Genomic DNA, 26,416 nt, shown 5'->3' with positions numbered 1-26,416 from the left:
GGAGGAACATTGTGCATGGGATCGCAATGGGTCGGACACTACTTCGCGACTAACAACAACAACAATCTATGTGTTGATCCAGTGTCTCTGAATGTTGTGAGAGCATGAATGGGGTAGAACAGGCTGAGGCTAAATGTTAGCAAGATGAAGTTACTGTTTGTTCACTGTGGGTTACTAGTCTCTCTGGTGGTACCTCTTGATTGCTTGGCATTACTCTGTAGGAATACATTTGTGATGGGCAAAATGTCAAGCAAATAAATCTTCACTGGATTTCACTTTTAAATTAGTTATTTTTTACCATACTGTTTTTTTGAGGATTATTATAGTTAAACAATTTAAGATTGCAAGGAATTAGGAAAGGTAGAATCCTTCCAATGAGTGGATGCCTTCCAGATGCATGACCTTCAGTTCCCAAACTTTCATCATGCTAGCTGGGGAATTTGGAAGTCGACATATCTGGAGGAAGCCCGGGTTGGAAAGGAATGGTGCAATCTTATTTACTGTGATGTTAAGTTTATTCTATGATTAACTTAGTTTTAATTTTTTTTTTTGAAAGATTATAACAAACACTGCAGTTTTGGTCCTGTTTTTGTTTAAAACATTTTAAATTGTTGGTTTGTTCATCTTTACTTAAATTACATTGTACTGTTTGTCTCAGATTATTCTGGAGAACTACGCCTATCCTGGTGTTATGCTTATTGGCACTGATTCCCATACCCCCAATGGTGGTGGATTGGGTGGAATCTGTATTGGAGTTGGTGGTGCTGATGCAGTTGATGTCATGGCAGGAATCCCCTGGGAGCTTAAATGTCCAAAGGTAAATTAGAGAAGAATAAAAATGTTTCTTCATCCAGCAAATGGAACTATATGAACAAGAAAGTATTTTTTAAAAGTGGAGATGCTACGTTGCTAATTATGCTGCTATGATGGGGCAATTCTGAAGTTTTAATCATTTCTCCATTCTTGCTGACCACTGTGTTAAACATATGAGAGCCTTAATACTAATCAATTTTTTTTTAATCGAAAGAATACCTTATTTCTGTATTTCCAATTACTGTAAAACACTACACAAAAGATTTGAGGAACTGAATTTTTACTTAAATCTAAGTGATGTAATCTATTTTCATTGGTGGTTTTCAGGTGATTGGAGTAAAATTAACTGGTAAACTATCAGGCTGGAGTTCTCCAAAAGATGTAATCCTTAAAGTGGCTGGTATACTTACTGTGAAAGGTGGTACAGGAGCCATCATAGAATATCATGGGCCTGGTGTGGATTCCATCTCTTGTACAGGTGAGGAACAACCATTTCATATCAATGAAAATGAATGTTTGATCATTGATGATGGACTATTAAGGGTGTTACAGAGTGATATTTCACTGGATAAAATGCATAATTTTTGTAATCTATGGAGGGAAATACTTGACTTCCATTAAGCCATGTGGATCAGCAGTGTTACAACAAATGCTGCTGTATGCTGGCCCTTTATTATGTCTGTTAGAAAATAATTATAAAGCTGAGTTGCATCAAACTTGAATCAGCCAAAACAGTTCAGTACTGTCATTGAACTACAATGACCGAATATATTAAGAGTCTTAATACATTCGGAGAATATCAATGGTATTTTGGTTTCATTTGTTAGCAATTGGAGGCATTCTGTCCAGGAAAATAAATGTTTTATAATATTTAAATATAAATTGAGTCCTGAGGGACTAGTCATGACTAGGAAGAGAAATGACTATAAAGAATCAGAGATGGAATTCAACTGTTTTGGCCTTAAGAGTTACTGCTTCTAACTAAAATACATAAAATGCTACTTACCTCCTATCTTTATGTAAAACATGTTTTGTGAGTAAACAATTTGTGAATGGTATTTACTCTGGGTTCCAATTTCACTTGTCTGAATGTTTTTCAACTCCAGGAATGGCAACTATCTGTAATATGGGAGCAGAGATTGGTGCAACTACTTCAGTCTTCCCTTACAATCACCGTATGAAGACATATTTATCCAAGACTGGACGTGCTGGTAAGACCTTTGATGAGTGGTCAGATTTTACCCAAGGCTGTTATTTCTTTTCACTATTCTCCTTTCTGGGAAACAGAGATAAAGTTAGGTTTAACAATTGTTTCATAGAAATGATGGTGATGAAAAATGAATATTCAACAGTCTAGATAGTGGTATAATAATGCATGCATACATATAGTTCTCATTTAGCAAGTACTCCTGGAACCTGCAACTCAGTTGTTAAGCAGAATGGTTGCTAAGTGAAACAGGGACTATGCCTGTGAGCTTAATTCAGCTTTTCTTTGCTTTATGGACATGCAAAGGTCATAAATCTGAGGATTGGTTGCAAAGTTACTGTTTCATTACCATTGCAACTGCAAATGGCCACTTATACAAGGCAGTCGTTAAATAAGGATTACTTATATTTTTATGTATAAATGCAGAAAGACTGAAAAACATCTGAAGAAATTGGAAAGTGCTAAGATAGTTTAATTTTCATGTTTGCATTTATTATGTGATTATCTTTTATATTAATTCAATTTATTTAATTTGATCAAGATTTGGATTACCCCAACTTTCAACTAGTCATTTAATGACCATCTGAAGTTAGAACCCCTTTGGGAAGGGTGCTTTATTGCAGGGGTCTCCAACCTTGGCAACTTTAAGGAACTCTGGGAGTTGAAGTCAACAAGTCTTAAAGTTGCCAAGGTTGGAGACCCCTGCTTTATGGCTCATAAGTACTTCTGGCCCTTGTAAAATGTTGCCTCCCCCCTTCCCCCCAGTCCCATTACTGCATTGGGGTGTTTGGCAATTGTCTCACATTTATGACTGGTTGCAGTGTCACACAGTTAGATGACCATGGTTTATGATGAGGGTTTTTTGGCCCATTTTTGGCAAAAATAACTTTCATTCAGGAGAATGGATTTGGATTTATGATCGTGTGATTTGCTTAATGACTGCCACCAAAATGGTAAAAATAATTGTATCTAATTATGTTGGTGCCTCAACTTTCGACTCACAATTTATGATTGAAATCCTGGTCCCAGTTGCAATTGTAAGAACTGCTTATATTAGTGTACTTTATATTAGCTTGCATGTTTTGGTACAAACATATTTTGGGTGAGGCAGAGTCCTGTCCAGTAATTTTAGAAAAATTAATTGCTCTTTCTTCACAGGTGATCATAGTCAGTTTTTCTCTTTCTAATCTATCCTCTTCTTTTTCTATTTTCAGAAATTGCTAATGTGGCAGATGAATTCCAAGAGCATTTGAAACCTGATCCTGGCTGTTCCTATGATCAGCTAATTGAAATTAATCTCAGCGAGGTAAATCATTCTTGTAGCTTCTGAAGAAAGCTAGAGAAATAACAGGTTTAGAAGGGGATCTGGATTCTGCTATGCGTGTTCGTTTTTTCCTTATCTTTGTTACTGAGATGCCTGTGTAACGGGTCTTCAAACATTTTAAACGGGGGGCCAATTCACAGTCCCTCATAATGTTAGGGTGGGGCGGACCAGCTCAGTGGGCGTGGCTAGGTGGTCATGTGACTGGGGGGTCATGGCCAATTTAGCAGTCCATTAAACAATACACAGAAATTAAACTTTAATTTGTTATGCTCCTGGGGGTGGAAAGCAGGTTAGTGAAGGGATGTGGCTGTCTTGGGGTGGGTGGGTGAGGGACTTCTGTTTGTGTGTGTGTGTGTATGTCTTTCTTTCTCTCTCCCTCCCTCCTCTCACTCTGGAGGCTGGGGAGGCCAGAAACTGGCCTGTTTTTGGCCTCCTCGACCTCAGAACCACTCTGCTGCCTGAAAACTGGCTTGTAGAACCACTCTGCTGTCCGAAAACTGGCTCCTTTTTGGCCTCCCGAGGCCTCCGTGCATCTCATTTTTGGCCTCTGAGGCCTCTGCGCGTCCTGTTTTTGGCCTCCTCTGTCTCCAGAAGGCAGGTGGGAGCTGACGGGTAGATGAGGCGATGTGGTGTGGGGCAGCCTCGGGGTCCCACATGGGCCAGATTAATGGCTTTGGCGGGCCGTAGTTTAAAGACCCCTGCTGTGTAAGAACAATTTTAAAATATACCATATCCTGATACAATTCATGCATTGATGTATTACAAAAAAACAATTGTGTTCTTATAATGGTCTTTAGAGTATTCTCAAATATTTGCCTAAATTTTTCTTTCCTAAAGCTGAAACCCCTTATCAATGGGCCTTTTACTCCAGATCTGGCACATACAATAGAAGAGATTGGCTCTGTGGCAGAAAAAAAGGGATGGCCAGTGGATATTCGAGTTGGTGAGTAGGATTTTATCGGGCTGACTCTTTTCTTTTAAAGGTAGCTTTCCTTTCCACTTTAACAGTCAATTAACATTTCTTTTACATTTAAACATTTTTTGCATAATGTATTTTATTCTGCCATGCCAATCTCTGGAAAAAAATAATATTGGCTTACTGTAGTATAATGGAACCAATATTTTCACCTATTTTTCATTGTTTATTATAGGGTTAATGGTCCTTTTGTGATTATATATTCAAAGTGATTTAATAAAGTTATTTAACTAAACTGTTTGGAAAATGAAAGTATTCACTACAGACCTTCATTTTATTCTTAAATAGTAGCTTGTGCCATTTAATTCAAATTGATATGACAGAATACTGGCTGTTTACTCCTAATCTCATTCTAAGATGCTAGAGCCATGCAAAAATTATGGATTCAGATAATTCTTTCAGTGAAGAAAAAGTATTTTCAACAGGGTAAAGTTTAAAAGAATCTGATAGTGATATTTCTTCTCTGTTCTGTCTGCACAGGTCTGATTGGTAGCTGCACTAATTCAAGCTATGAGGATATGGGGCGCTCCGCAGCAGTGGCAAAACAAGCATTAAGTCACGGTGTTAAGTGCCAGTCTCAGTTCACTATTACACCCGGTTCAGAGCAGATACGGGCCACAATCGAAAGAGATGGATATGTAAGTATTCTTTTTCCTCTTTGAAGTTGGAATATGCTTTTTTAAAAATCAGGTTGAAGACCAGCACTATATCTGCTGTCTAATTCTGTTTTCTGTCTCCTTCAGTCAAAAATCTTGCGTGATGTTGGTGGAGTGGTTCTTGCTAATGCGTGTGGGCCCTGCATAGGCCAATGGGACAGGTAAGATGTTTTATATATATATATATATATATATATATATATATATATATATATATATATATATATATATATATATATATATATATATATATATGTTAATTTCCCATAAGAAATAAGTGTTTTATTTTTTTATTAGACAAACTAAAGAATATAAATAGAAATAAAAAAGGAATAAATAAAATTGAATAAATAAGAAACTTAAAAATTTCAGGTAATCCTTGTTTCACAACTGACTTGTTAAGTGATTATTTACAATTACAACTATAATAAATAGTAGTAAACAGTAGTAAAAAATCATTTTCCAATCAATGTATACACTTACAACCAAATGTCTGTGCCTGATAGCAACACACACTGGAGTGAGAGTAATATGGGTGTTACTGCACAATAGAACTTTATCTAAATGAAGCAGCAGCAACCAAAGATCCTTGCTTAGTGATTGTTTTGCTGGAACCAATGACAGTTGCTAAATGAGGACAGTTGTGGTTTCTAAGTGGGTTTTGTTCATTTACATCAGTGGTCCCCAACCTTTTTATCGCCGCGGACCAATCAGCCTTTGATAATTTTACCGTGGCCCGCTGAGCGCGCGCAGGGGTGGGGGCTTTGGGCCACACGTGCGTACCTGCGCGGGGCTCTCTTCCCTGGAGCCTTTGCGCACGGCCCAGGAGCTTTTGCGCACGGCCCAGGAGCTTTTGCGCACAGCCCAGGAGCCTTTGCGCTGCAGCGTTCATGTCCCCCGGCCGCTGTGCGGCCCGGTGCCAGGTACTCCACGGCCCGGCACCGGTCCACGGACCGGGGGTTGGGGACCACTGATTTACATCATTCTATAGACAATGTTTTATTTGAGTAGATTATTTCTTGTTCCAATTATTCAGGTTTTATATATAATAGGAATTTTTCTATGAATTTTTAGGAGCATTAGCTTGAAGTAACATAAATTTTAGGAAGTTAACAATGACTTGCTCATACCCTTATGGCAGGATAAACTTTTTAATCATTGGACAAACTTTCTTCCTTTCCAGAAAAGATACTAAAAAAGGTGAAAAGAATACAATTGTTACATCCTATAACAGAAATTTTACTGGTCGTAATGATGCCAACCCTGAAACACATGCATTTGTAACGTCTCCAGAGGTATAGTATATGACAGGTGTATGAGAGTAAAAACAAATTGCTTAGCATAGTTTCACACAGCACACTAAAACCATACAAACCCATTGTGTATATAGGTAGTCATTGACTTACGATAGCAGTTGGGACCAGAATTTCTGTTGCTAAGCAATGAAGTCATAAAGCACAACTGCATCATCTAGTGATGGCAATCCCTGCAGTCCCAGTTGCCATAATTAACTGAATTCCATAGTCGTTAGGCAAGACGATTTCTTGCTGGCTTCCCATAACCAAAGTCAGTGGGGAAGCTGACAGTAAGTTGCAAGTCTCAGGACCACAGAAGCATAGCAAGGGGAAGATGCAAGAGAGGGCTGGGGAGAATGCATAAGAAATGCTGGGGGAGTCAGAAACTTTGTGCAAGACGTGTGGGTTGGGGATGGTACAGAATGGTGTGAGGGAGTGCATGAGAGCCACTGTGTGGACAGGAAGGCTGCATGAAGATGTGCACATGAGGTGCTGTGCAAGTCAGGAGGGTGTATGGAAATGGGGGCTGCTAAGTTTGGGAAGAGTGCATGATGCTCTTCCCAAATGCATGTCAGGAAAGATGTGAGAGGATGCTAAAAAGCACTGGGATTGGAAAGGGATCAAGGGTGTGCATGAGAAATGTGCAAGTTGGGAAGGGTGCAAGTCGGTGCATGTAATGCCATGTTTCCCCGAAAATAAGACCAGGTCTTATATTAATTTTTGCTCCAAAAGATGCATTAGGGCTTATTTTCTGGTTAGGTCTTATTTTGGGGAAAATACTGTACTAAATGCATCCATCTGGCTGACAATCTTAACGGGGGCTTATTTTGGGTGTAGGGCTTATATTACGAGTATCCTGAAAAAAATCATGCTGGGACTTATTTTCCGGCTGAGTCTTATTTTCAGCAGTATGTGACAATGACCTTCAGAGATGGAAGATATGCTGTTTAGGAAAAGGTCATATAAAAGGTCATAGCCTGCAGCTGAAAAATGGCAGGAGAAAGAGGCTCAGAAGGGATTCTTCCCTCCCCCCCCCCCGCCCAATTAAGGCTATAAAAGAAATAGTGGGAGAATATTTTCAGACTTGCAGATTCTGAGAATATAGCCTTCCAGTAAAGCAGAAGTAGCTCGTAGCTCATCTGGTTATATTTCCTGTCTGGCTTGCTTGGGAGAGCTGACAATGTCCAGTGGGATGGGAAAAATATGTGAAAAGTTTTGCATGAGTCAGGGAGGATGTGCAAATGGCTGGTGTGACATTGCACTCATGTCACATCATGGGGTTGGGGAGGGTGGATGAGGTGCCCTGCATGTCAGGGAAACTGTGTCAGGAAGGATGCATGAGGATATGCAAATGGCTGGTGTTGGTGCAGAGGGGCTAGTGAGAGTGTGCAAGCAGGGGGGAGACTTACACCAGTGACTTGCTGGGGAAGCCCGCAGGGAAGGTTGCAAATGGTGACCACATAATCGCAGGGCATTTGACAACTGTCCCTAATTGTGAACAGATCGTTAGGCACACAGATTAAGATCATATGACCGTGAGGGGTGCTTGGAAATCTGGAATTCTGATGACTGGTCATAACCATCATCTGTTCAGCACTGAACCAGCACTGAATGAACTACTGAGGACTATCTGTATTAGAAAAAGAATGTATTTCAATTGCCTCCTTTTCTCAGAGGCCTTTACTTAATTTAGATTGTTTATTCAATTCTGGACCTATATTCCAATTTTTGCTCATCCAATACTTGAACTTCATGCTTCAAGTAGCTTTCCCCAATCAGGTATTTCTCTTCATACAATGCCAGGGTTTTAGTTGGAGTACTGGATGATGGTTACAAAAATACTTAGCATGCTATTACTTGCAAATAATAAGACAGAAATGAGACAACCTTTTTTACTCATAATGGATTGTATTTTCTAGATAGTAACAGCCCTGGCACTTGCTGGCACTTTGAAATTTAATCCGGAGCTTGACTTACTGACAGGAGCAGATGGAAAGAAGTTTAAGCTTGAGCCACCTGATGCTGATGAGTTGCCAAAATTGGTACTTATTTTTTTCTTAATCTTCAGAAATTCTAGGAAGCATGTATGTTCCCTGTCGTGGTGACTCCCTAATGAACAGCCTCCTTCCAGTGATTTGGATGGTTACAACCTTCTTGAAAAAGCTATAAACCTGGCTTTTCATCCAGGCACTGGTATGAGGACTTTAATGGAGATGTGTATATATGGGTGGTTACACATACATATGTGTATATAGTATATTGGCAAGGAATTATTTTTAAGAGCATCAGTTTGATTCTTTTTAATGTAGTTCGATTGTTTATTATGTTTTCTATTTTCTAGCTACCCTACAGAGTTCCATTAACTAGATGTGTGGCAATATAATTTTGTTTGTATGGTAGGTAGGCTAACTATGTAGCACTTACTTAAGTACAGCTGTATAAAACGCAAAATACTCCATAGATACCTTATAGGTTGTAATCCTCATGAACTACAATGTAGTTCAATGTATTACATTGAAGTGAGATAGGTGAAGAGTATTAATTTAAGCTTTCAATAAAGGGAAGGAGAAAGGAAAATTATTTGAGTACAAATAACAACAATACAATAATACTTGAGGATGCTAGAGCAAAATGATTCAAGTGATAAAAGTTTATTTGGCTTATTGATATACACAAGACACAGTGTGCATCCAACACTTAGTGTTTGTCTTTCCTTTCTAAATAATATTCCTTTCCTCTTTCCAGTCACTTTTTCCTACTTTCTATTAGGAATTCGATCCAGGCCAGGATACTTATCAGTATCCTCCAAAGGATGGTAGTAGCCAACATGTGGATGTGAGCCCCACTAGCCAGCGTTTGCAACTGCTTGAGCCCTTTGACAAGTGGAATGGCAAGGACCTGGAAGATATGTTGATCCTCATAAAGGTGAGAACTGGAGGCAAACAGATAAATCTGAAGAGCTTTGTTTTGTGCAATTATTTGATAATATCTAAACTTTCATATAGGCTCTTATAAAGCATTTCTAATGCAAAGAACAAAAATAACTAAGTAACTAACTAATAAATAAGTATTGGTCCAATTATGTAGTGACAGCATACAACTGCGTTGCTCTCCTTCCAATTTTGAATCGTAGAGTTGCTCTATATTTCTTTCAAACTGTTGCTTCTATGTCATAACACATCCACACATGTCATAATACAAACACAACACTTGATTATCAGTATATCCAAGGTTATCCACAATTTGTTATGGACTACATAACAATCAATGAAGTAAAATCTTTTTTTGAAGTTTCTTACCTTTTCCATTATTTACAGAATGTTTGCCATGTGATCTTTCTCTTCTGTATCCCTTTCTCTTCTGAATCTACCATGTACATCTGGCACTTCCTGTTCTAGGCTGAACTGTAAAATCTTGAACGTTATCTTACTGATTTCTGAGATAAGTATAGTTGTTTTGTGGTTGGACCATGGCTTACCACTGCTCTTTTCTGGAATTGAAATATAAATTTATCCTTTAGGGTGCCTTGGGTGCTGCTACATTTTCCATATTTACTTGCAAATTGCAAGTAGCACTTTGATTGCAGTATCTTGCAAAAGTTTAAGCAATTCAGCTGGATGTTAATTAACTACTGAAGTTCTATGTATAGTGATATTTTTAGGGCCATTTATCTTCAATTTCCACTGTTTTGATTAATTGAATAAGTCTTTGCATAATCAATTTGGGGAGCCGTAATGGCGCAGTGGTTAGAATACAGTACTACAGGCTAACTCATTGTTTACTCTAGAAGTTCAATTCTGAATGACTCAAGGTTGACTTAGCCTTCCATCCTTCTGAGATCAGTAAAATGAGGACCCAAACTGTTGGGGGAAATATGCTGACTATGTAAACCACTTAGAGCGGCCTGTGAAGTATATAAGTCTTGCTGTTGCTATTCTCCAGTGCGCTGCTTGGAGAATCCAAAGTGTGGGATTATTCTTAGTCTATTAGCCAGAGACTGAGTGTATGTTCCTTTAAATTTTCTAACCATTGCATAAAAGGTTAAATCACTTGCCTTTTCCATTTGATTGTTATCCTCAGTTTCAATGCATTGCTTATTGAGGTATAACTTCTTGATTCTTGTTGTTTTCTGGAATTCAATTAGACAATTTTTCTTCTATTTCTATCATCTTTTGCTTTCTGTCTTTCCTCAGCATTGAAAATATGTCCTGTTTGCAATATGTCAGCAGACAGCAACTTCACTTTCTTCTTTTACAGGATGTTTTTTTTGTTTCATCTTTTCAGTCTAGTGTTCTTCAGGCATTCTTATTTATCAAATCTAACCAATTAAATCTACTTTATCTTCACCCTACAATCATATTGAATATTACTTGGGTCTTATCTCATTGGTATGACTCTGTTTTCATTAATTTAAATTGTAATTTTGCAAATGGAAGTTTATAACCTAAGACAGCAACATATCTTCTTTTTTTGCTGATTGAATACAGTAGTACTTGCAGATTATGCATTTGTTTTTATTTCCACATTTATTATTTTTATAAATAATTCAAGGCAGCAAGCATACCTAATATTCCTTTCTCCTCCTATTTTCCCCACAACAACAACTCCATGAGATGGATTAGGCTGAGAAAGACAGAATGGCCCAAAGTCGCCCACCCAGCTTTCATGCTTAAAGTTTAGAAGTCAGAATCTCATGAGTTCTAGCCTGGTGTCTTACATAGTCAATTTGATGTAGGTGTTTGTCATCCAGTGATATCCATATATAAAGGTGTATTGTAGGTTCTTGAAAGAAGGCAAATGTCTAATTGTCTTGAAAGAAATCTATTACTAAGTTTCCTGCTTCAGTTTGTATACAAAGACCACATTTTTCCATTATTCCAAATGCTATTTCGTTCCCAACGTTAGTATTCCGGTATACCTATAAGGAGTGTCCATTTCGGTGTTGCATCAAGAAAGCATTTCAAGTTACTATAGAATCATCCAGTCTCTACTTCCTCTGCATATGTGGTTGGAATATAGACTTGATCCACTATAATGCTAGTTGGCTTGCCTTGGATGTAAACTTATAGTATTTTGTCATTTTGTGGGGGTTGTATCTGAGCATTGACTCTGACAACCTTTTATTAATAATGGTAGCTGCTCCATTTCTTCTCTATTTTTTCCTTTGTCCATAGTAGAAGATCGGGTGTTCTTCTAATGTGAAATGACCCATTCCGATCTGCTTCAGTTTGTTGAGTCCCTGAATATCAATGTTGAATCTTGAGTTTCTGCTCTGACATCATGTTTGTTTGTTCATGGTTCTACATTCTACATACTAGTGGGTTTTTTATTTATATATATTTACAGCAAAGAACTTTCTTTTTGTCTCTGGCATATTAGCAACTACACATTCTTTTGGCTTTCATAATTGCTACTCGTACTTGCCCTCTGGTCTTCCTCAGTAGCTTGTTGGATACTATCTGATCTTGTGGGCTCATCTTCCATATCATGTTTACATTGTCTTGGTTGTGAATATCCATTTGGTTTTCTTGGCAGAATACTGGAGGGGGTTGCATTTCCTTCTCCAGTGGATCATATTTAGTTTGATCCCTTGTCTATAACCTGCCTGTCATGGATGAATGGATGACCCTTCTGGAAATGTATACTCCCAATGGTATAGCTCAGAGCTTCCTTGGGATGCGCAAGCTGCTTCATGCTACAAGGTAATGATCCAGAGGGTAAAATAAATGTTGGGGTCCTAAAGAATTGCTTGATGCTGTCAGAATGCTCTTTTTATGCAGACTGAATGTCTGAAATTATCTTGCATTCAGGTAAAAGGGAAATGTACAACTGACCACATTTCAGCAGCAGGCCCCTGGCTCAAATTCCGTGGGCACCTGGACAACATTTCAAACAATCTATTGATTGGAGCTATAAATATTGAAAATGACAAGGCAAACTCAGTTAGAAATGCATTAACACAGGAGTTTGGACCTGTTCCTGACACAGCCCGTTACTACAAGGTAAGGCTCTGAAATTTAATTGTATTTTAGGCACGATGTGTGTGTGTAGCAGCAGAAAGAGACTGTTTTTCAATACAGCTATTCAGATGCTGTGAGGAGCCAGAGACCATATGCTCAGAACAGAAGTCCAGAACTGAAAATAGTGGATGTTCTGGGTAGATCTGAGACCTTGACCGTCATTAGAATTTTTCTGTTTTTTTAGATGGCTCTTGGAAACACTGGGAAAGAGCTCTGTCAGAAAACCTAGAATAACTGTCACTTAAAATAGAGAATATTAAATTGGGTCTAACTCAGTATGAGAACTTTTCTGCCCCTTCTCTTAACTGTGAACACTTTGTTATTATGTTAATGTTTTCCTTAGTTACATTTGTGCTCACTTCACTAGAGTAATTGACACAAGATAACAGGCCTACACATTTAAATGCATTCAAACTTGAGAATGAAAATGTCTTTCCTTGGTGTTTACATTAAATAAAACATTGCCACTACTTATTTATTCTTAGGATGCTAGGAAGCTGAAAACAAAATCTGACACAAGGGTCTCTCTAGGTGTTCTCCAGCAGGCCAGATGTGTTAGGGGATAGGGTGAAATCCTCTATGCATGCTGCTGTCTGGAAAGGTCCTGCACCAGAGGGTTGGAGGTCGAGGATGTGTCTTTTAGTGCCAGGCCTTTGCAGCCTAAGTACCCAAAAGCTTTGTCTGAGAAATGGAAGAGGTAGAGAAAGCTCCATATACCACCTTTCTCTGAACATTTGGGCAGAGTTTTGCAAGAGGGCCTGGTGGCTCAGCAGACTAATAGCATTGTGATTAACACCAGCTGTCTGCAATTACTGTTAAGTTCAAATCTCACCAGGCTCAAGGTTGACTCAGCCTTCCATCCTTTCTAAGGTAGGTAAATTGAGGACCCAGTTTGTGGGGGCAATAAGCTGACTTTGTATAAATATACAAAAGTATGAAGGCTATTGCTTAACGCATTGTAAGCCGCCCTGAGTCTCCGGAGAAGGGCGACATATAAATCAAATTAAAAAAAAAAGAAAAGAGGGCCGTGGTATTGCTGAAATACCAGCCAGAGGTTGCCCAATCCTGGTATGCAGATGGCATTCTTTATAACTTCACAGACCATTGTGGGTAGTTCTATCTTGATGGCTTTGTGAGAGAGGAAAAACAGGCAGTTGCTTAAAAGAAATATATACCAGTATCGTATGCTTTCCCTGATGGCAACACAATATTTTTTTGAAAGACAACTTACGATTTTTTGGAAATTTACCAATTACTAGTCTCCTTCCAACATTTTACAACTGGATGTATGCTTTTCCCATTTTCATAGCTCTCAAGTAAGTTTTCAGATGCAATCATTCATTGTTGTTCTTACCATTTTTTTCAAAGAACAATAGAGTAACAGACTTATTTTTTGCTTTGCTTCCTGACATAATTTATGTATGTATTATACATAATATTATTATGTATTACACTATTGAATAAATATTTTGTTTGTTTCAGAAACATAATGTTAAATGGATTGTTGTTGGAGATGAAAACTACGGGGAAGGCTCAAGTCGGGAACATGCAGCGTTGGAGCCGCGACATCTAGGAGGAAGGGCCATTATTGTCAAGAGCTTTGCCAGGATTCATGGTAAGACTGCCACTTTCTGCAAAACAACTGCTGCTACAAGGCTATTAGATGTATAAGATATTTTGCTCACCAGAATAATAGAATTCATATTTAGTTTGACTTTCTTGTATATCTTCAGGCAATTGGTGGAGATAGAGAAAAAGCAATGTTAATAAAATCTAATAAAACTCAAGACAAAGTAAGAATGAGATTATTTCCTTATTGTGGTATAAATGTAAAAACTTAAATAAGTAAATAAGATAAAAATTGTTTAGGAGTATATACTGTTACAATTGATAAGTTTTGAATTGTTGTCAATACTTGTACCTGCTGCCTAGTTTAGCCCAATTCAATGCAGTCCCACTGGAGCTAAGCAATCGATTTTATATCCTCATCCTTAAAGAAAGCATGTGTTCTGTCCCCGTCTCACACACGCACCCCCACAGACAGTCAATAGTGAAATAAACCAGCCGACAAAGGTTTCTCTAAGAGCAGACTTGGCAGCAACCCAGTGGCTGGCTGCCAAGAGTCTTTTACTTACGAAGGGAGTGTTTTTCAAAGCCAACACACAACAGATAAGAGAATATTCAAAAAGTCCAGCAATGCAGAGAGGTTTGTTCAATATCAGTTTTTGCTCGTCACAGAGCTTGAACGGCCACCACACCCCCTTTTACACCCTGTGGGGTGTGGTCCAGTGACTCAGCCTAATCCCTGGCACGCCTCTTCCTCTGCTGCGCGCGCTTATCTCTGCGACGCTGTCGAGGGTCCAGCCAAGACTCATCATCATCATCATTACTGTCCACCTGCGGTTGCGTGGAAGTGCTTGGCCCCGGGCCTATCTCTTGGCCTTCGGAGGACACCGGAAGCATTGCCAGAGAGGAGGGTCCTGGAGAGGGAGGCCTTGCCAACTCCTCTCCTTCACTCTCGGAGTCCTCTCCTGCTGATAACACAGGCTCGGTGATCGGAGCCACAACAGCATGCAGATACCTTGAGAAGGGACATCATCAAGTGTTCCTATGACAGGAAGAAAAGTAGCCCATACTTTCCCAAGAAAAAAAAGCCGAGTGTTGGTAATAGTAGGAGATTCACTTATCAGGGGACCGGAATCAGCAGCCTGAGACTCGTCAGTCATTTTAGGGAGGTATGTTGTCTCCCTGGAGCAAAATCAAAGATGTGGCTGAGAGCCTTACTAAAATAATCAAGCCTACAGTTTACTATCCCTTTCTGCTCGTTCATGTGGGGATGAATGACATGATAATGACCCTGAAAACAATATCAGGAAACTATGAGCAGCAAGAAATTTAAGGAGTTAGAAGCACAGGTGATGTTTTCATTGGTGCTTCTAATGAAAAGTCCACATCCAATGAGGGAACAAAGAATTTTAGAAATAAACCACTGGCTTAAGAGATGGTGCCATCAAGAGAACTTTTGATTCTTAGACCACAGTCTGTATTATCTACATCAAGGGCTTCTGGTAAGTCATGGGCTGCACCTCACAATAACCGGGAAGAATGTATTTGGAAAATGATTGGCTCAGTTTATCCAAAGGGCTTTAAATAAAACGAGGGAGGGGGAGGGTGACCAATCTTTAGGATCTAATCCCAAGCATCAACCCCAAAACAACCAATCAAACAAGGAGGTAGGAAGATATCATCCAGTTTCATTTGTATATCCAGTATAATATGTCTTTCCATATCATTCCAAACATAGCCTATCCATAATGTCAGACATTTTAAAAATTAGTTTATGGATCCATTGTTCACAATTATTCTTCAGTATGTTAAAGTATTTTGTTCCATTTTGTATTAGTAAATTCAAATGCTCTTCTCTCATTGTGATCTTTAATTCCTTCTGGTTTCCTCAACCACCTAGCCCAGTGGTTCCCAAGGTGGGGCCCACGCCCCATAGGGGAGCAATTTGATTTTTAATGGGGGCAATTGGAACTTTACTTAAACCAAGTTAATGACCTTTTAGGCTTCCTCTGTGTGAGTAGGAGTTCACTTTTTGAATAGTAAGAATTATATGTCATCGGGGGGTGGGGGATCAGGATTTTAGAAATGCTTAGGTGGGGCATGGCCAAAAAAAGGTTGGGAACTACTGATCTAGCCTTTAAAATCTCAGCAATTTTTAAAAGTACCTCAGTAAAGTACACAGCCTGTTAATACTTCAATTGATGGCAATCATTTGATAGTGCTAATGCTGGTTAAGCGGGTTAGGGAACTAAGGGTTGTCTCAGTGAGAGAGGATCTATATATATTGTACTCCAAAGCAAGCTGGTGGTAGGATGGCATGTCTGCTTTTATGGAATGGAGTTTTCTGCACATGGCAGGAAAAAGATCTTAAACTCTGCCATTGAAGAGGTGGAGTTAATTTCCTGTCAATTTCATCTTTCAGTGAAAAATGAAAATGTTACTTTGTGATAGTACAACTACCATTCCTATCAATTTAACAAAATTAGATGCAAGTAGGGTGATAAGCAATCAATTTCATAAATATTTGAAGGTACTTGTGATGATGAGATGCAAGGCATATTGCAAAATGCACAAATAGCATTGCGGTTTTGCTCTTTGCAATAGTCTACTGGAATGCACATTCTAATATATTAAATTTAAATCTTTTAACAGAAACCAATTTGAAGAAGCAAGGACTCTTGCCACTAACATTTGCTGATCCAGCTGATTATGACAAGATTCACCCTGTGGACAAGCTAAGCATTGTGGGTCTAAAAGATTTTGCCCCCGGAAAGGTAAATGGTCCCAGCTCTCAGCCATACTCCTTCTCCAACTCATTTTCTTGTACCTTCTTTATCATGAACTACTGTATTTCAGGGTTCTGATAATGAAACAATGTATTTGAAAATACATTAATACTTTTTGCTGAATTTTACATATTAAAAATACAACTTATATCAAATGAAACTGAATACTTTATTTGGCCAAGTGTAATTAGACACACAAGGAATTTGTCTCTAGTGCATAAGCTCTCAGTGTACATGCAAAGCAACAGAATAATCATAATCATAATAATACCAATAAAAGGGAAGAGTATAGAAGATAATAATAATAAATATTATTACAACCGTACTGCAAATAACTTGAATTCTCAGAAATATTCAAATCTACAGGAAATTAGAAGAGTGTACAAAACATTTGGAAGATAAATTTTTATTGTTGAGAGTAGCAAACTGGTGTTTTGAGTTCAAGACAAGCTATTCCATGCATTTTGGAAGTACCTCAGGCTTGGACAGGTGTCGAGACTGTTTGGGGCTTGAAACACCTCAGAAGCAGTTTCATATTCAAAATGGAACATTTTTAAATTTTGTGAAATTTCATGTTTGAAACAAAACAAAATGCTTTGCATAGCCCTAGTATATTTAGAAATCATATATGGTGGCTAGTGTTTCTTCACTCTAGTAGTTGTGTTTTTTCCTCTTTCTTTCAACAAAATATTTTGTTATACATGAATTTAAAGAATACTTATTGTATTTTGGGGAAGAATTAAGTATTTTTTTTCAAATCTAGTGTTGAGAGTGGAAACTGAATACTTGCCAATGCTTCATGTGCTGAAGCAGCTACACTCACTTGGTGGTGCTTCTCTAAACTTCTTCAGCCTTGATGCAGGAGCATTCCAGAGCACTATTGAGATTTGAAGCATTGCAGGGATATTAAAATGGGGGAGAGCAGCATTTCTTGGCTGGTGTGTCTTAACATTAATGGGTTAAAGTAAAATATTTAATTTAAGAGGCCTACTAGGGGAAATGCTGTGTTCTGCCAAGTCTAGCACAGTACCTGGATCCTTACATATTTTGTGTTCAATATTTGGTAAGATTTGCTAAATGATCAAATGAGGGAATAAATTGTGGCATATTATGTGGACCCCTAAATTCAGAAACTATATGTTCCTAAATTCCTGTGGTAAATGTTTTAGAGGATATCAGATGTCTAAAAACCAGCAGAGTTAATGATGATTTAACAAAATGCATACTTATCATAGGAAGTCCAAAAATATATATATTTCTCTAATTTCTCCAACAGCCCCTGAAATGCATCATTAAACATCCTAATGGGAGCCAAGAAACAATAACATTGAACCACACCTTCAATGAGACTCAGATTGAGTGGTTCAAAGCTGGTAGTGCACTCAACAGAATGAAAGAGCTACAGAAGCACTGAATCTACACACATAATGTATCCAGTGGACTTGATGAGTAATTTCCATTAAAGTGCAATTCCACAACAATTCTTGAGAATAAATGTATGTGATCAAATGTAACTTTAGCTTCCTATTCATTTCAACTCACTTGCCTACACCAATAAAAGTATTTTCTTTCTCTTCTTTTGTCCATTATACAGTTCTATCTTTCATTACTGCCTGTTTTCGGTTGTCTAATATTGCTTCATATTTATTTTTCAATTATTTTCTTGCCCAGTAATTTCAGTGATGACAAAAGAATGAAAAATTAGATGATTATTGCTCTTGTGGAAAATAAAATTGTAACTGACATACCTGATTGTTGAGCGTCCCTAGTAGCACTTTGTTCAAGTTTGTGAGGAATGGAAGCATGAGTGTGGAGCTAAAATTGAGAGTGGGTTGTTTGAAAACTTAGCAATATAAGTACCATAAATAATATGTATACACCTGGAATCATGAAAATTTTAATTTTGATTACAACCTTATTTGTCTTAAAGAGTTTCAGTAAACATCCTGATCTATGAATAATTTCTGCTGCAATATGAAACTGACAGCATATTGATATTTCCATATATCAAGTAGATCTTTTCCCATTTGACAGAAATTTCTACCTGTGGCTCAGCTCTAAATGTCTCATTTCTCTTCTTTTATAATGTGCCTACCCATCCCATCCCTATGTCTTACTTTTAAAAGAAGCAGGAAAAATTGAAAATAATTTTAGTGGTAACTTCTTATAATCCTGTTTACTACCATGTTTCCCTGAAAATAAGACCATGTCTTATATTTTTTTGAACCCCGAAATAAGTGCTTGGCCTTATTTTCGGGGCAGTCTTATTATTTTGGAGCACATGGAGGAAACCAGAGGAAATGGTGGGGACCGGCTGCGCATGCATTTAAATATTTTCGGGAAGGGCTTATTTTCAGAGGGGGCTTATTTTATATATTTTAGGTATAGCTCTGTTGTCGTTATTGTAGTTTTCTGTTTCCTACTGAGAAATAGATTAGTTCACAAAAAGATGTCTTAGTGATGCTATGAGCCTGCCACCTCTCACTGCTTCCCGATTGTGTTTAAGTGACTCTTTTAAAAACATAGTGTGAAATTATTTCATATTAAGACACATTCATGTAGTGGAATTCCCCTGGTGTCTTTGGGATATATTTCAATGCCCATCACATTCAGCCAAGATGATCAAGAACTGTCTTCATAGTGGATGATGGAGATTATTAATCAAATATAAACAGATTATCAGATGATTGGTTTATAGCCAAAACACTCTAAATTATTTCCAAAATATCAATGGCATTGATTCAGAGTTCAGCTGCTTTTCATATCATCTGTTTCCTATACAACAAATATTAATGCTTTGGGATCATTCTGGAATGACCTATACCTTTCACAGAATAGTTTGAGGGCATGTTTTTATTCAATCTGCATGTCTAAATTGTCAGCACCTTCCTATTTTTACATCAACATAAAGAGTTTTCAGAGAATATTCCTAAAACTAATTTTTGACATAGAATACATTTTTATGCAATGAAAGCAGTTTATCATATTTCTCAGTATTGAGCCATGCTATGAATATTAATTAAAGTGCTATTAACATCTTCCTGAAATCACTGAGTGCTGCTCTGATACAGTTTGCTGTTGTACTTAGTAAATTCTTGAAAATTACAGCTTTTCAAGTGATCAAAATTATTAAACATAGTCATCCCCTAAATTTCTAGAGGCCTGGAATACTTAACTATCCAAGCTGATGAATTATGGATAAGCTAAACAACATATTACATTTATGCAGGGAAAGATACTACTGTAACCGACAAACCATATGAAAAAGTCAAAACCAAATTGATAATATTTAGATATTTTTACCCTGCTTTTATTATTTTTATAAATAATTCAAGGCAGCAAACATACCTAATCTTCCTCCTATTTTCTCCATAGCAACAAAGCTTTGAGATGAGTTGGGTTACAAGAAAGTGACTGACTGAAAATCACCCAGCTGGCTTTCATGCCTATAGCAGGATTAGGGCTCAAAATCTCATGGTTTCTAGTCGGGGGCCTTAATAAGTAGACCAAACTTGGTTTCATAGTACTTATATGCTTGGTGCCTTAGCCATTTGACCAATTTGGCTCTCATAATATTTGTATCAACGTTAGAAATTAATGCTATTTCCTGCTTCAAGTATTGTGCATGAGACTTTTCCGTCCTGAAAAATTGAGCACAGTGAGATGAGCACTGAACACAAATAAGTTCATCTTCAAAAACAAAACAAATGAACATAACTACCCCCAAACAGAGGTATTTTGGCATTTATGAAACTGCTTCCCATTTTTCCTCTAAAATGTATCTGCCTCTGCTTGAAAGGTGCCAGTATTTTCTTTTTAAGTGGGATGTAAGAATTGCAGGCTCTCTTGGCTATGCTTATCAATCAGCTAAACTCCTGCTATTAGAGAGGGATGTGCTTCATTAGTTATTGATGATGGGACAAATTAATTTTGAGCTATGTTGAGCATAGTGTAGTAGCTTTAGAATCTTGATATTTCTTGCACTAATGAAGTGTGAATTACAAGTTGTGTAGTGAAAAACTAATTGCATAGAATTATATGTATATCTAATAGTTTTAACTACAGATGTAAAACTACTCATAAACAAGATAGTTTTTGTAATAGATTTTAGTATTTTGTTTCACTGCTATGTCATATTTGTTCTTGAAAAGGCAAGAAACACCATTGCCTAAAGATAGATGCAATGTCCAGGAAAAAGCAAGATTTTTCTAAATAGCAACATAGGAACAACCACCGCTTCCTAACACAGAAACTTGGTTGAGAAAGCTGGATTATTTTTTTTTTAAAGTAACTCATGGACACATTGCGTTCTGAACCAAAATAAAAATGTAGCTGTTATCTGTCAATAGTTTCCAATAAAACTTAGCTCGTTTTGCACAGTAGAATACAGGCCACCTACCTAACCAAACTAAATACAATACTCTTAATCATTTGCTTACAGGAACATAACAAGACATGAAGATAGGGCAGCTGAATGGTTTCTACTTGTACTGTTAACTTTTTCAGCTGCCTTGCAATCTAGTCTATATTGTCAATATGAGGCTCATTCATTTTTGGTTTTATGTTATTTGCACACTGATGAGATTCAAACCAGTCCAAACCAGGCACTGAAGATCTGGTTCTACCAGTGGGCTCGGGGAACCCAGAGTGGGATGGAGCCCATTAAATGGGTTGTGTGATCTGCTGTCGCTCGGGTGGGGGTGGGGGTGTGATTTTATTATACTATATTAATTTATTCGATTCTTTTTATTAGTTTTATTGTTTTAAATGTGGTTTTATATTCTGTAAGCCGCCTTGAGTCGCCATGGGCAAATAGATGGCAATATAAATTCAATCAATCAATATAATGAGATTAGTAGCAATACAATACCAAGTTTCTTTTCCGGCCATAGCTTTTGCTGAAAGTCCAAGACTAATAAGACAGCACATTGGTACCCCATATGTTAATCCCTTCAGAGTGTCAGAATTGGTTTAAATGCTTGCTACTGTGAAAACAATAAAACAGCTGATTACTTTCATACTGCTTGCTTCTATATCTCTTCCCTCAATAAATGTTTTATTTTCTTAAGAATAAAACAAAATGCATATCCTGTGATGTTAGAAAAGAAGTACTATACTGCCTATCTCGAGCCAACAAAACAAATCCCATTTTTATATTATTTTTTTACATGGATGACATTAAGTTGTTTGCTAAGTGTCAACATTGGCTTGCTGGTCCACTTGACATGGATCTACAGGGAAGACACTGGGATGTCATTTGGATTGGAGAAGCGTGGCCATATGGTACTTAAGAGAGGGAAGGTAGTTAAGACTGATGGGCTGGAACTACCAGCAGTACTGTTACCAATTCCCAAAATCTGTATACCAACCAGAAAGACGGCAGGTAGAGTCTGGTGAGTGTCAAAGCCCCTGCCCTGGACAAAACCCAGAACATCCAGGAATACATAAGTAAAATGAGCTGTTGAGGCAGCAGTAGACCTGGGAGGAAGATGAAGCAGAGGAAGTGCCATGGTAAGAAAAAGACCTTGTATACCAGGGGGCCCCAACCCCTGGACTGCAGCCTGCTACCTGGCCGCTGCCCGTTGGGAACCAGGCTGCATAAGCAGTGGACGAGTGCACAAAGCTTCATTTGCTCATTCACAGGATTAGGTTGAGCACACAAACTCATCCCCTCCTCTCCCCACCCCGCCACGTACCACCACTGGTCTATGCAGCCAAAAAGATTGGGGACCGCTGCTGTGTGGGATGTTCTATTGATAGCAAGCTACGACGGCAGACTAGGAAATTCTATGAGCAACTAGAAAGGGCTTGACTAAGAGACAGCAGTGAGGCGCTGATCATTGCAGCATAAGAACAGGCGCTAAGGACTAGATTCACCAGAAGCACTGCCACACTGGACAGGATCCAAGGTGCAAACTATGCAGAGAGGCCTGAGAGGGAGTCTAACACACAATAGCAGGGTGTAAGATTCAGACAGGAACAACATACACTGAACAAGTAGCTGGCAATGTGTACAGGAACAATCTACACACTGTATGGACTAGATTCTCCCAAGTCCAGAATGGGAGATTCCATAGAAGGTTGTGGAGAATAAGAACATCCTGTGGAACTTCCAGATCCATACAGACAGGCAAGTACTGGATATCACTGGACAATAGACAGTGGGGATGATAGATATAATGGTGCCAGATAACAGCAACATCAGGAAGAAAAACTATGAAAAGCTGGAGAATACCGGGGTTGAAGGAGGAACTAGAGAGGATGTGGAAAATAAAATTCAAAGTAGTCTCAGTGGAAGTAGGAGCATTGTGACTTTAGGCTGTGACTCTTAAACTGGGAGAATGGCTCCCGCAGATCCCAGGAATAATATTAGCTCTCTATCCAGAAGTGAACAGTGCTAGTAACAGCTAAGATACTGCTCAGAACCCACAAACTCCCAGGACTCTGGTAGAGAACCCAAGTTTGATGAAGACATATACCACCCACTCACATAGGGGTGAGAAGGGATATATATAATCAGTGCCATGCTAACTCTATATTTTTTACATCAACGGATTTGCACAGATCCAATGCAATCTAAGAATGTCTTCACTCTTTCATTCCATGAAAGGCTTCCTTTAAACCATACACAAGAGTCTCAGGAACAATCTAAAAGCTCCCTTTGAGATCCAACAGGGTCCATAAAACTGCCGTAAATGGACCAAAATAAGTTCTACCTCCCTATGGAGAGGTGATGTGGTGGCAGCAGCAGCTATTAAGACCTCCAAACAGTCTAATAGTAGTCTGACTATGGCAAGGGATTGTTAACATGTCCCTCTGCCCCCATCCAGATCATATTGCTACTGCTCTGAACCAAAAAAGAATAACTAGAGTGTGATCTCTGCTCTTTGTCAGGCTCTAAGTGACTAGGATCAGGCCCATGATTGATGCTTCGTTAGCTGCTGATGAGTCACCTACAATGAAAGCAGGTTGAAATCTCCTAGCTAGCATTATAAGTCTGGGAAACCCCATTGTCAACCATTGACAATTAAGCAGCTGAGTGGGGGAAGCTCCTATTGATCATAAAGACAATACTAATAACAGCCTTGGATTCCACCTTCACCAGTAGGGTCTCCATCCAGGTAACTAGAAAGTTGTGCCTCTGAAAGCCACAAGTCTCCCAAATAGCCAATCCATAGTCTCTATTGGGTTGGGGCTCCTGCATACATTTCTGAGAGCAACTCTCTATCCTGATCTCAATTACCACATGATGAAAACATGTAGATTTACCCAAGTATATCTTTTACATTAGTTTTACCTCATTTAAATCTAGGTTTTGTAATACTTTAGTTTTCCTAGTATTTTTAATATAGCTTTATATTTATCTTATATATGTTTTCATTATTTTCATTATTATCCATCTTAGGAACCCTTAGGAGTAGAATAAGAAACAAGCAACATGATAAATGTTTTTAACATTATTTTGTAGCATTTCCTTCCCCCCCTTTTTAAATCACAATGGTTATCAATGCTGAGATTGTCAGGCTATTTTAATGTTGTGGCATACATTTGTATTTTTCTTTGGTTGGTTATTCTAGTAAAAAAAAAAACAGAATGGAGTAAAAATGGTCCAAACAATGAAGCAAATTAGAAATGTGCTGATCTCTCTATTAATAATACCATCGTTAGGTATAATTTGCCATGCACCCAGGATAAACAGATGTTTTAATGCTTAGATTTCTATGAGCATTTATATTTATTTGTTTATGCAATACTTAAATAACTATTTTGAACAAAAAATTACTTTCTCTTCTGAGAAAGTTCAACCCTAATGTACAAGTAAACTGTTCTCACTTCTTTCCTCCTTTTTCCTCTAGATTTAAATAGGAATGGATGCCTTTTGGACAAAGCCACATAACATTTAAATTCCAACAATGAAATAACCATTAGTTTATAAACGTGAACAAATATTAAAAGGTATCAATTATATCTTGGTGGGGAGACTTTGAATCCTCATATGATTGATACATAATTCTCAATTAATATGAAAAAAGGGGTGGGAGTGGAGAGAAGGAGGAAGCCTCAGCCACACAAAAGGAAGAACTGCTTAATTTCTTTTGATAGAAATTCTGTTCACTGGTATAAAATCTCCCCTCCTTCAGTGGAGGAGATTTATATTCAGGTCTCAGATACAATCTGTTGTGAATGGAAGCATCTTGGCACATGGAATAGCCTTCTTTTGTGTATGCAGAGCCCAGCAATCTTCTCCAGCTAAAGCCATGGAAAAAAATGTTAATAACAGATGTGAAAAAAACACTGATCTGTATAAGCAATTGTCTAGATATGCTGAAGCCTGGGAGACCATCAATTTTATTCAGAAAACAGTTTGTCCTTCTAAGATAATAGAGAAGTGATCCCACATGGAATTTTAAAGTTCTAGTCTAGATGTTTCTATATTTTGAATGCTTCAAAGATGAACCAAAATAGTTTCCCAGAGTTCTTTCCCCCATTATCTCTACGGGGCATAACAAACACATGATTTGCATGCAGAAAAAGCTAACTTTGCTACTATTTCCATTTAAGACAGGTGGGGAACTTGCAACCCTTGGGCTACATATAGTTTTGTACTAATTTGTTGTTCCCAGATGACCCAGGTTTACATAATTGAATTTTATGGCAAAACAAAAGCTATTATTTATAACCTTTTCCTTCTTTGGGAGTAAGTCTGTGTGCCTGATACATAAAAATGCAAAAACACTGTAGGTCCACCAAGCTTCTGCAAGGTTTAGTCACAAACATATTTTTATGTTAACTGCTGCAGCTGTAAAAAGGAAAAAGTAGGCTGAATCTTTGCAAAGGTCACTACCACATCAGACTTGCCTCACCAGGCCCCGTCCTCCCAAAAGATAAGGTTCTAAAAGAGAATTATCCTATTACCTGGATAGTGACTGCTAAAGTAGCCAGATTCCTTTACAACTGGTACTCTACAACAGTATCATCTAGCTAGGACAGCGAGAGGGATGATGCAAATTACCGTCCCAACAAACCTGGATTGTTCTGCAAGAGGTCAGATTGCAGAAGATTGCAGAAAACCATACTGGGTTAGATAGGCAAACGCATGTGAAGTCCCAATTTTAGAAAGTCCTCATCCTCATTAGATGAGAATAGAATTGCAGACTTCATTTTTGTAGTAGGTAGTTAACTAGGTTTTTTTAGTATGTTCGGCAAACAGAACCTCGATAGCTTTGTGGACCTTATTATTTTGCTTAGTGGACACTGAACATGCATAATAGTAGCTGGCAAGAAATCTTACTATGGAAATAAGCAGACATGGCTGGAATTGGCCAGCCACAAAAGAGTGCAGGATCTGTTGCTTTTGAAGGTTGTGTAGGAAAGGCAATGTCAGCACCTGGGTGGTTCTTACCTTTATATAGTATGCAATTCCTAATAAAGCCATCTTCTCTTTTATTCAGCTATTAGCAAATGTGTGAGATCTACCTCCGCTTTCCTACCCAGTAAGAAATACTCCCGAGGCATGGGTTGCTAGTACAGTATGTACTGGATGTATTCACTAACTTGCCTGAGACTCAACTAGTCCAACTCATCTCAAGATACTTTGTTGCTTAAGGCAAAGGCGATTTCCCTCCCCACTTCTCCCTTCTCCCTTCCCCCCCACCCTCCACCTTAGCCAGGCTACTCATTCAACCAGACTGATAGATGACTCTCATTGCAGAAGAAAGGGTGGGAAAATAGCATCTTCTACTACTACACTAAGGTAACAGGCCAAAGCTTCG

General features: G+C 38.2%; 1 protein-coding gene across 1 annotated transcript in view; it reads left to right on the top strand.

The window, feature by feature from the left end:
- The window catches only part of ACO2 (aconitase 2), a 28,271-nt gene extending 9,876 nt beyond the window's left edge, over window positions 1-18,395 (top strand). The window contains exons 5-18 of the mRNA XM_070946695.1: window positions 659-817; window positions 1,141-1,291; window positions 1,920-2,024; window positions 3,235-3,326; window positions 4,182-4,287; window positions 4,801-4,958; window positions 5,064-5,137; window positions 6,160-6,271; window positions 8,191-8,313; window positions 9,041-9,196; window positions 12,082-12,273; window positions 13,774-13,906; window positions 16,510-16,631; window positions 17,920-18,395. Of these exons, the coding sequence (XP_070802796.1) occupies window positions 659-817; window positions 1,141-1,291; window positions 1,920-2,024; window positions 3,235-3,326; window positions 4,182-4,287; window positions 4,801-4,958; window positions 5,064-5,137; window positions 6,160-6,271; window positions 8,191-8,313; window positions 9,041-9,196; window positions 12,082-12,273; window positions 13,774-13,906; window positions 16,510-16,631; window positions 17,920-18,057 (1,821 nt within the window). The 3' untranslated portion in view covers window positions 18,058-18,395. The remainder of the gene's footprint in view (window positions 1-658; window positions 818-1,140; window positions 1,292-1,919; window positions 2,025-3,234; window positions 3,327-4,181; window positions 4,288-4,800; window positions 4,959-5,063; window positions 5,138-6,159; window positions 6,272-8,190; window positions 8,314-9,040; window positions 9,197-12,081; window positions 12,274-13,773; window positions 13,907-16,509; window positions 16,632-17,919) is intronic.
- The last annotated feature ends 8,021 nt before the right edge of the window (window positions 18,396-26,416 follow it).

This window comes from Pituophis catenifer, unplaced genomic scaffold (genome assembly GCF_029215685.1).
Source record: "Pituophis catenifer annectens isolate HBS135680 unplaced genomic scaffold, rPitCat1.0.hap2 SCAF_7, whole genome shotgun sequence".
NCBI classification, from domain to species: Eukaryota; Metazoa; Chordata; class Lepidosauria; order Squamata; family Colubridae; genus Pituophis; species Pituophis catenifer.
The sequence above is the reverse complement of the archived record's forward strand: the minus strand, read 5'-3'. Positions and strand labels throughout refer to the sequence as shown.